Below are 12004 nucleotides of genomic sequence, written 5' to 3'. Positions count from 1 at the left end.
AGAGATAGTGCTGAAGAATGCAACTAACTGAGTAGTTCTTTTGGGAACCGGTGTAGACATGATGAGTCAAATGACCGCCTTCCATACTGTAAAATTCTAGAATTTTACATACAGCACAGAACCAGGCTTTCGGCCCAACTCGTCCATGTCGACCAGGTTTCCTAAAATAACTAGTCTCTTTGCTGCCTCTAAATGTCCCTCTAAATCATTCCTATCCACGTACTCATCAAAATGTCTTTTACATGTTGGAATTGTACCCGCCTCTACTACCTTTGGCAGCTATTTCCACGTGCGTACCTCCCTCTGTGTGATAAAGTTGCCCTTCAGGTACCTTTTAAATATTTCCCAGCTGAACGATTCTGTGTCACTCCCGTCTCAAATTAAACCTATGTCCTCTAGTTTTGTACTCTCCTACCCTGTGGAAAAGACCTTGTCTATTCATCCTATCTGTGCCCCTCATGATTTTATAAACTTCCGTAAGGTCGCCCCTCAACCTCCTATGTTCCAGGGAAAAAAATTTGTAGCCTATCCAGCATCTCCTTATAACTCAAACCTTCCAGTCTCAGTAACATCTTTTCAATCTTGTTGCACCCTTTCCAGTTTTAATAATATCCTTCCTACAGTAGGGTGACCAGAATTGTACACAGTGACAAAACAACAGCCAGTGGGGAGATATGATATTTTTCCATAGTGAATTGAGATATTCAAGATTGAAGACTGATGAAAGCAGATTTAAAAAAGATTTGGATATTTGCTTGTAAAACAGAATCATGCAAGGATAGGGGGAAAAGAACGACAGTGTGAGATTAATTGCTGAGCTTCTTCAAAGAGTTAGTACTGTCTAAATGGACTGAATGGTCTCCTGTGTTGAGTGCAGTATCCACGTAATATCTGAAAGCGAATGCCGTTTCCTGGTGTTTATAACCTCTGTTACTACTAGCTGCAAATAAACACAAATCAACAACATGCCACACAAAGTTGAAGCAATCACATCTAATTTTAAAATTACTCAATACACCAAGCAATTTCTTAAAATCTTTACCTTTCATTGTGATTTTTCCCAAATTCATGTTAATAATCCACAAGTATTTTGGCCAATTTTTATTTTAAAAGTGTAACTTTAAAAATCTTTTCTTTAAAAAGCAAAGAAAGTATTTTCCTTCAGGAAGTGCTGGACCATTGTTCAGTCTAGGTTCCATGCACATTGCTCGTCAAAACTACACACACTCTAGCCCCAAGTTAACCTGAGAGTCAAGGGAGGTTCAGCTTGAAACAGTTAAGCACACTGTGTAACTGAGAGGGCTCACCCTGTCGTGGTTAATAGTACAGAGTGTAACTGGGAGAAGTTCATCCTCAGTTAATCAGCTGGTATGTTCCCTCTGAGCTGAACTCTACCACTCCACTGTTTGTTTTAACTCACTCAACTGTCATGTTTCCATGACCTAGTTCAGACTACATTTTTCTGCCAGACCTTAGTAGCCCCCGTTTGCTGTTTTTCATGAGGGTAATTTGCTTCTGTTCTTCACTCTGACCATTATTAATGGTGTATTAAATTATGCTGCAAGTTGAATAAAACTGTTTTCTTGTGCTCTTTCTGTGGCTGTTGCAGCAGAACAGAAGTCTGTTGTACTAGTGGCTTCACATATCCATAAGGTGGCCAGATCCTGATAGTTGTTGAAGCCTAAGCCAATTGGTTCGATACAGTTTGAGTTGCTGGAGCTACAAAGGAGGCTTGTGTTGTATGACAGTGGACAGTCTTACAAAAAGTGTGAATCCAACCAAAGTCTTATTTGTTCATCAGACAGCGTGAAATGCAGTATAGGGTCAGCACAATTTACCTGACACAGAATAGACTTAATGCCCTCACCCATGCCTTTACCCCGTATGACTTATATCATCCAGTGTTGCCTCTTGTGATCCCCAGTTGTTAAATTCTGAACCATATCAGAATTCGGCCGAAGAAGCCTAGGAATAGTCAGCCATTTGTATCACGTTACGTGAAATGGAGCGAGAGAGACAGACAGACAGAGAGAAACTATAATGCTTAATTTTTCGAACCTTATGTAAAGACTGATTGAGCTGCTGTTCACGATTAAGATGGCTGTCAGTCTCTGAACATGGCTTGTACTTTGACAGGTAAACGTTAATACTGAGCTGAGCAGAGTTTACTGAACTATCAAAGCAGGAGATTGTATGATAAATGAAAAGCTGGGCGACTCTAATACATTTTGCTGTGCTTCAGCAGTTTCAATAACCAAAGGGTAGTCATCATCTGACGTATGGGCAGAAGCAAGGAAGAGTTGACAGAGGGCTGTAATTTACTTTATAGCCACTTCAGCTGAGATGCGCTGAACCTCACATACTATTTCAGATGTAATTGGGCTGTGCTTGATGTAATGTTTTTGAACGTGATAACTCTGAATCCCCTGTACTTAATCCCCCAAAGATTTAGGCATCATCTGTCTGATTAGAAGCAGCTGAAGTGGCTTCTGGTTGTCTTAACAACCCAGACCTGTATGAATCTCCATTAACATCCATACTGCAGGGTGCCAGCTGAAGTTTAACTTCTTCCCCACACACCAACCTTCCCCAACACACTCCTTCCCCGCACCACACACTCGAATACACAAACCTTCCCAACCAAGTGCTGGATCAGCTCCTGCAGTCAGCACCAACTCTGACCCCTGCTTCCCTCTCCCAGCCGTCATGTTCTGTTTGTGTGCGTCACACCAGTTCCTTTCACACTTTCTGCCATCTTTTAGAGTTCAAAGCATGTGTAGCTGCAGGTCTTTGTCAGAAACCCAGTTGGAGGCCTTTAATGTTTGTGATGTAGGAACTCTGTGAATGACTTTGATTATTTATTAATTCTGCTTCTCTTGTCTGATTCAGCCAATAGCGAACATGAAGCTCCTCATCTGTCTTTCTAGTGAACATACTCCTGCTTCTGAAATATCTACAGCCTTATGGGAACCATTGCCTTTGAATGTTATCTTTCCACTTTATGCTGCACTTTTTTTTAATGGCTCCTTTTCTTTATTTCAGCATCGCACCACATTTTCCCAGCCTTCCATACGCCCATACCAATCGATATGCGGCATCATGAAGGAAGATACCATTATGAGCCTCACTCCATCCACACTATTCACGGGTAGGTAAATGCTGCAAATGTTGATTGTTTATCAGGATTGTATCCTTATCACTTCTGATGTGATGTTTGCACTTCATTGTTGTCAATATCTTCTAATTGCACAAGTTGTTGGACAATCAGATCCATTAGGAAATGGGGAAGCTTTACTTTTGCACATTAGCTGATGGCTGGAGACCAATCCATGAGAGTCAAGCGTTGTACATGGGCTTGAAAGGTTAATACTAAGGAGTACCATAAGCAGTCCCTACTACGGTGATGTGACATGGATTTGTGAGCAGGATAGCTCAGGATCTTGAAGGACAGAGGCATAACAACCAGGTGCCCTCACTGTCTTTGAAACAATGCCTTTCATTATCAATGTAAGCTGTAATTAAAAACAAAGAACTGTGGAAGCTGGAAATATGACACAGAAACAGAAATTGCTGGAGAAACTCAACAGGTCTGGCACTATCTGTAGAGGAAAAGCAGAGCCAATGATTTGGGTCCAGTTTTGAAGAAGGGTCACTGGACCCGAACGTTCACTCTGCTTTCTTTCCACACATGCTGCCACACCCGCTGAGTTCCTCCAGCAGTTTCTGTTTTTGTTAAGCTGTAACTAGTTGATCACATGCAATAAATCACATCCTGCTCAATAAATCTTCTAGATTGACCACTAAGTGGTTTTCTATTGCCGCACTAGACCACATTGGCATATGGATGGTGGCAGCAAACCTGCCAGGTGGCAAGATGCAGACTTGCTTTAGCTGCACATGCAACATGGTGAGCAGCAGTGTGACTGCCTGACATACAACATGTTAGCAGCAAGAGGCAGTCTTAAAGTCTTTCAGCATTCTCAAATTTAGGTTTAAGTCACCTGCTAATGTAGCCATGGATCATTATCGTGGTGGCATATTTCAGTCCATTTGTGATGCCACCATTTTTCAGTTTTGTCAGTTTAACTCTTGACCCTGGGAGGCACAATGTCAATATAGAACACTCCTTAGTAATGCACCCGTCTGCTACACTGTGAATATGCTGGAGCCCATTGAAGTCACATTTGCTTGATGAGCGTCAACACACTTAGGAGCTTTGGCTTTGAAAGCACTGTCTCATTCATCACTTTTATTCTTCAAATGAGATACCCAAAATGTGCTACAAACAGCAAAGGTGGAAGCCTTGATAATTGTAAATTGTTCTTACTCATTTGTGGAATGTGGGCAGTTTTAGTTGGTCATCATTTATTGCCCATTCTTAATCTTTCTTGAGGAGGTGGCCCTGAGCTGCCTTGTTGAACCACTGCAAACCTTGAGATGTAGACACACTAAAAGTGCTATTCAGAAGGGAGTTCTCTGGTGCTTTTTGTCCATTTTCTCGTGTGTTTCAGTTCATTCAAGACCAATATTGTGGATGGGGATAGCTATTTTTCTGATCTAATCAGAAGAATCTTGTTGAGTAAATAATAGGAAACATATTGCATTACTGCACCTATTTGCACATTACATGAATATGACCCACATTGCTACAGAGGGCGCTAGGGGCACACAAGCTTCAGGTCCATGTTCTACCAACTGTCTCTTCGCACCACCCTGGGCCTCGAGAGATCATCACTAAGGCCGGTGCTTACTGCACTCAATCAAATATTACCCCTTTCCAACCACCACACTACAAGCTGCTTTCTTGGACTTTGTCTGAGCTGAGGAACTTGGTGAGAGGCATCTTAGGTGTATCCTGCATATACAGATAGGAGCTTTCTCTTATTTCCTACTGCCTCAGTTGTGCCACAGTTGTTTTCTATTCCCCTTCCAGAAGGTATAGACTCGTTCAGGGCTTTACAGCATTTTGTCATCTAAGGTACCTTGGCCAACTAACTTAGGTGAGTCTGACTGTCTCTGTTCATTATATTGAATAGAGGAGCAGAATATTATTTAAATGAAGAAAAACTGCAAAAATCTGCAGAGCAGAGGGTTTTGTGAGTCCTCGCTCAGGAATTACAAAAACAAGCATCCTAGTTCAGTGGATAATAGGGAAGGCAAATGGAATGTCGCCTTTTATTTCAAAGGGAATGGGGTATAGAAGTCATAAGGTTTTGCTAAAATGAGAGAAGGCACTAGTCAGACCACGGATGGAATCCTGTGAACTGTCCTGGGGCCCGTATTTAAGGAAAGATATACTGGCATTGGAGGCAGTCCAGAGAATGTTCACTAGGCTGATACTGTACGGTGGGACTGTTTTATGAATGATGGTTGGGTAGATTGGACCTCCAGTCATTGGAATATAGAAGAATGAGGGGCAATCTTATTGAAACATACAAGATTCTTAGGACATTTGACAAGGTGTATGCAGAATGGTTGTTTCTCCTTGTGGGAGAGTCTAGGACCAGAGGACATATTCTCAGAATAAGGGGTCTGACAGAGATGAGGAGAAGTTTCTTCTCTCAGAGGCTTGTGAATCTGTGGAATTCTTTACCACAGAGGGCTGTTGAGGCTGAGTCATTAAGTATATTCAAGGCTGGGAGAGACAGATTTTTAATCAGCAAAGGAATTAAGGATTATAGGGAAAAGACAGGAAAGTGAAATTGAAGAACAGCCATGATCTCATTGAATGGGGAAGCAGATTAGATGGGCTGAATGGCTTACTTTGACCCCTGTATCTTATGGTCTGGTGTCTAGCACAAGGATTTTTGTGTATGTTTATGAGATTGCTGCACATGGTGACTAGAGCAGTTCTCCCAGTGACTGTAGGTGAGTAATATAACATTAAAAGGCGGTCAGGCTCACACTCCCAACACATTCACTGATTACCAACTGGAAGCTGGAGGCCTTTAGCTTTACAGCTCCATGGCTTGGGGAAGCCAAGGACAATTGTAACATCCTAACTGCTTTCTAACTGTGCAGCTTTTCTAATAAGTGACTTGAAATTGTATCAGCGACTGTCTGGCTGTGCTGTGAAGACTGACTGTGAACATCTCACATTAGTTTCTGGAAGGTATTTTTTCCCAAAAGAAAAGTCTCAACCAAAAATAGATTCTCAAGGCATTTTGTTCAACAGCCCTAGTTAGCTGAGTGAGGCAGGCAAGTTCAACACTCGGTGAGCCCAGGGTCTCATGCCCTTGATCTGGGCTTGCCTGATCAAAAAGCATGTACATTCTTGCTTGCATGACAGGGCCCTCATTGTGTTGACTCCCCCTTCTATGCATGGCTTTTTAATGACCTCCCCCAAGATTATTGCAACATAGCCATCTTGGGGAGAATCTTGTACAGTCAGACTCCGTTCTTGATCACCCAAGAATCTCTGCACTTTCAGAAGTATTTATTAAAGCAAGTTTAGATTGCAACAGGAATTAACACAGTAATGTAAGAAATAGCAGAAACCTGTAGAAAATAGTTTAATGTTTGAAGAATCCACATAACTCTGCAGAAAATTTTATTGTGATTTTAAGTCCTTCTCTCTTTGCATGCATGTGCAATTGAATCATTGAGTATACTGCAAATGACTTGATGCTCTTCACCAGAGCTGTACTAAAGAAAGTCACAGCCGAATCATAGATCCTTTCAAGGGCTGACTGGCATTTTGCATGTTTCCACTTAGACTTCCATTTTAGATTTGCAATCATAAAATCACAGAAGAAGTAGGCCATTTGGCCCATCATGTCTACACCAGTTCAATTACTCAGTGCCAACCTCCTGCCTTTTCCCCATGTCTCTGCGTACCATTTCTATTCAAATAACCATCTAATGCCCTCTTGAATGCCTCAATTGAACCTGCCTTCACATTTCCAGATATGCATTCCATACCCTAACACCTTGCTGCGTGAAAAAGATTTTTCTCACATCACCCTTGCTTCATTTGCTCATCACTTTAAGTCTTTGCCCTTTCATTCTTTTTTCAATTGCAAGTGGGAACAACCTCTCCCTATCTACTCTATCCTGCCTAGTCATGATTTTGAAAACCTCCATCAAATCTCCTCTCAACTTTCTTCTCTCCAAGGAGAACAGTCGCAACTTCTTCCTCATTACTGAAGTTGTTTAATTCTGTTTTAAGTCATTAAGACAGAGTCACAGACTCCAATCGGATATATTCCTGGATCTTCCCTTACCATATTTCTACTCTACCTTCCTGCCATTAGCTGCCCACTTGTCCCTAGTTGTACCTTCAGAGTCAAATTGGAAAGCATATGGAATGATTCTTGGCTATTGCTTATGCAGCCCTTTTGCCCCAACTCCAATACCATTATAACAAACAAAGAAAAACATTCAAGTAACGCAAACAAAATCGTAGGGGCATTTTTTTCTCTTTTTCTCTAATTACTAATTCTCTACATGTTTTCCCCTTCTTCCTGAACTACATTCCTTGAGATTCTAACATTGGTAACCCTAGAATAAGACCTATGGGCCTTTTGAAAAGACAGATAAACTTACACCTGCACAGTCAAGTTAATGTTTTTCTGAGACTGCTTATTGCCAGACACAATTTTGTCTGCACCCATATTTGACTATTTAGTCTCAAATATTCCTACTTAAAATCACCGCGGAGTGACTCACCAGATACATTAACCAAACAACAATGGCCATTTAAGCTCATTTCTGTTCTAAGCCAAACATCATTGTATAAACATCAGTGCAGATCTGAATGGGTCGCCTATCCACAATTGTGAAGGATACAGAAATGCCACAAGCAATTTAATCAGGAATTATTCGCTGTCATAGTCAGTGAAATTTAAATAAGCAAAATTTCCACAAAGAGAACACAGCAAGCCAAATGCATCACTTTCCACAATCAGCCTGCATCAGCTGAAACCTAAGTACATCAGTTCTACTTGGGTTCTTCCATCCAATGGATAGTATTTATGTCTCTTCGTAACAGGATACAATAAAAGATGGCTGCGCAAAACTAATTCTGAGCAGTAGAAGCAGGCACGACATGATATGCAGGAAGACCATGTTGAATTTTAGTGAATTGGGCTAAATCCAATCCGTAAATATTGTAAGTAGCTACTGCGGCTGTGCACAGGGAATTGACTTTTTATCAGCTCGTTTTGTGCTGATGAAGTATCATCTCACTCGTTTTGGCAGCAAACTGCAAAGGCTGAACAATTCTAAAATTTCAAGTCATATATCCTAAAACTGGAAAACCTTATGATAAATATGTCAGCCAGGAGCAAATATCTAGTTTCCAGGTTTTGGTAGCTCTGTTCAAATGCGAGCAACAATTTGTTTTCACATGCAGATTTGCTTAATTAACGTTAGAATTTTTCCTTGAAGTCCTGGAACTTGACGGCTAATAACTGTGCTCTTATTGCACCCAATAAGATAATTGTTGAGCAATAAGATAAGTCCAATCATAAATATTTTCCCCTCTATAGAACAGTCCTTTGTTTCCTTCCATGGAACATGGGCATTACTACATGGTCAGCATTTGTTGGCCATCCATGAGTGTCTTTGAACTGAGTGTTTTGCTAGGGCTATTCTGCAAGGCAGTCAATCATATTTCAGTGGGTCTGGATTTACATATAGGCCAGACCAGGTAACAAGGACAGATTTATTTTCTTAAAGGACATTTGTGAATCAGATGGATTTTTACAACAATTGAAGGTGACTGCCATCGTCACCCTTACTGAGATTTCCAGCTCTACCATGTTGTGGCTTTGGTAGACAGGAGGTTTGCCACCTCACCTTAACTGTAATAACAATCATGGTACTTTTGTTGTGTTGGTTAATAACCACTGAAGCCCGAGCTTTTGGCAGACAACAGAAGAAAATACATATTTCAAATGAGAGGCATTGACCCGTCATGTTATGTCATGTTGCTTAGTGCTCCTTCAATGCATACTTTAAAATCCCCAATGGACAATGGAGTTTTTTATTATAGCTAGCAGAGTACAACTGCCTAGGAATTATTGTCCTTCAGATGGTACAATTTGAGGCCAGTTTTCCCCTTACTGACACCAAATAGAGTACAGTTTTCTAGCAGGATTGAAAAGAGAGGTTACTAATCTCCCAGCATTCACTAGTGCAAACCCATCACCTAGCAACTGAAGAAAATGATGCCAAACCCAAGGCCATAATTTTACACTTGCGGAACAAGTCAAATTCTACTTTTATTTGCACAACTCCAGGATCTTTACTGGTGATCTACAGAGTCACATTCAATTTAAATTATTTATTGTCATGTGTATTTTGCTACAAAAGTACAGTGAAAAGTGTTGTGTAGTGTCACCAATCTCCAGCACCATCTTAAAACGCAGAAAAATAATACCCAAAACCTGGAATATAAAGGCAGAAAAGTGAAGGGATAAAGAAAAAGTGTTCAACTTTACAGTCCTTCTTGTTAAGTGCTCTGTTTTGGGGAATGGGCCTAATGACCAGGAATGAATTCCCTTTGCCACCTCACTTCTGTTGCTGGAACCAAAGTCGCCACTCTTTGGTGCCATCTGGCCTCCACTGATGTCGTCGCCGCTACGAGTCCTCCCTGGACCTCGTCAATACAGACGTCACCAATGCTGCCTGGTACTGCCCAAACTCGACTCCACTGCCACCGTGAGTCTGCTTCGGGCCCATCTTGCCAATGCAGCTACTGCTGATGCCGCCAGGTCTCATACTGGGCCCATTCTGCATCTCCATTAGTTTATATTTAGGACCATTACTTTATCATGATTCAATATGTTAATTCCATTCTTTATCGGGATATTTCCTGATGTTTTGGGGTGATTGAATTCTGCAATTCCATCTGCTTTTACGGAGAGAAGGGGAACTTGGATAGGATCTACTTATGATAAACTTATGTGTGCTCGCCCACTTTTACTCAACATAGCCATTTGCAGAAACATTTGGCCTTAAAGGTGTTAGCACGGACAAAGGAAAATGGCACCTGTTTGAATCACTGTCTAATTGGCCAAATTGACCACACTAGAGTTCGACACTGAGCCAGTTTACAAGGTTGGAGGTTCAAATCTCAGGCCCCTCCCTGCAAGTAGTGTTGGCTGTGATCAACATTCCTTTGGGTAACACTTCATCTGATTATTTCAACTGATTGGCTACATTACTCGTGATCAGTCCTTTGAATACAATCCTCAAGCCAATGCCTTCAAAAAAAAAACACAGGATGAAGCAGCAATTTAATGTGGATTTGTGGCTTTTAGCTGTGAGTGGAAATGGGGTGCAGCAGGTGCCTTTGAGTCATTCAGAACTATTCATCCTTTTCAGATTTATTTTTGATTTATTCTTTTTTTAATAAAAATAGACTATTTTCAGAGTTTTAAGGAGGAATTAAGTGCAGTCGTCTGAGTTTGGAGATTTATGTGTATGAGTGAGTGAGAGAGAATAGGGGAGAAATCAGTGGGTCTGTGGTGGGGAAACCTCATTTAATCAGTAGAGAGGATGTCAGATAGGAAACCCAATACCTGCCCCTTATCCCCAGCCCTATTAAGAAGTGGGCAGGAAGGTTCATCAGTGGCCTCTCCATCCCACCGACAATTGAAGCCCTTAAGTCATTGAGGAATGATCATTTAAGGATGTCATTACACCACCCTGCCGTGTTCTGGTGGTGTGGAGGGATGTCATTCATTTACTAGCACTTATAGTTGCCCCTCCATTCCATCCCCTTACCCAGGTCCCCAAAACCACGACCTGCACTTCACCCTCCATCATCTGGAGCACCCAAAGGAAACCCATGCAAACATGGGGAGAATGTGGAAACTCCACACAGACAGTCTCCTGAGGGTGGAATCCAAGGTCCCTGGCCCTGCGAGGCAGATGTGCCTGACCACGGAGCCACCATGCCGCCCCATTGGTGAGAAACTTCAGCATTGAGCAGTCGCAGCTGGAAAGTGCAGAGGGATCAGGCTGGATTGTGATCCTTATTTCAATTTGTTCACAGCATGTGGATGTCACTTGCTGGGCCAGCATTTATTGCCCATCGCTAATTGCTCAGAGGGTTAAGCATCAGCCACATTGTTATGGGCCTGGAGTCACATGTAGGCCAGGTAAGGATGGCAGTTTCCTTCCTTAAAGGATTTTAGTGAATTAGATATCCATAATTAGACTCTTCACTCTAGATTTTTATTGAATTCAAATTCCACCATCTGCTGTGGCGGGATATGAACCCAAGTGCCCAGATCATTACTTGACTCTCTGGATTAATAGTCTAGCTCTGATATGATTAGGCCTGGCCTCCCCAAGTCTACTTCCTCTCTTTGCTTCCCCACTTTCCCTCCTGCTCAAACATCCAATATAAAGAATGGTTAGATGAGTCAGATCCCATAATTTTTTTACGAAGTGTTTGGTTATTTAAATTGGCATTGATAATCACCTAATCATCTATCTCAAATATTAAGTATACTGACAGATTGCAAGCAGTATATTGCCCGAGGCTGTATGTTGAGTGTTAGAAACATTTACAACATATGCACGCATGCACGTGTGCATGGAATACAATACCAGAACTCCCCACGATGCTCCACATAGTTAAACATGTGCTACTCCATTAAAGAATCAGTTTGTTTTTATGCACCAGCCTCTCCTCACATAAGCAGTATTTTTTTCTGAATGGGCTGTCGTAGCATATTGCTCCATCGAGGGCCTCTCAGATTCACCTGACCTTGTCCTAACCTCACACATTGATCAGTCTTGTGCTCTTTCCAGTAGACGTTGTAAAATGGCAGCAATGTTATATACCATTGAGTGAGAATTGTGTTAAGGGGATGGGTGTAAAAATACTCACACAGAATGAGGTTAGGATGTCGAATGCTATGCCAAAAGTCTTTGATGAAACACAGCCATAAATTCTTTCAAAAGTGAATCAGACAGTTACTTGTAAAACAGAAATACTAAATATTAAAAAGACTGAGCAGAAGTTTGTGTTTGGTTTGGGGTGTTGGGG

The 12004-nt window shown here is 41.5% G+C and overlaps 1 protein-coding gene across 1 annotated transcript in view; it reads left to right on the top strand.

Annotated features, from left to right (window-relative positions):
* The window catches only part of LOC109927471 (zinc finger protein GLI2-like), a 372063-nt gene that overhangs the window by 226410 nt on the left and 133649 nt on the right, over positions 1-12004 (top strand). The window contains exon 5 of the mRNA XM_048599255.1: positions 3043-3148. Within this exon, the coding sequence (XP_048455212.1) occupies positions 3043-3148 (106 nt within the window). The remainder of the gene's footprint in view (positions 1-3042; positions 3149-12004) is intronic.

Source organism: Rhincodon typus, chromosome 7 (genome assembly GCF_021869965.1).
Source record: "Rhincodon typus isolate 14 chromosome 7, sRhiTyp1.1, whole genome shotgun sequence".
Lineage (NCBI taxonomy): Eukaryota > Metazoa > Chordata > Chondrichthyes > Orectolobiformes > Rhincodontidae > Rhincodon > Rhincodon typus.
Note: the sequence above shows the minus strand (reverse complement) of the source record. Positions and strands in the feature narration are given on the sequence as shown.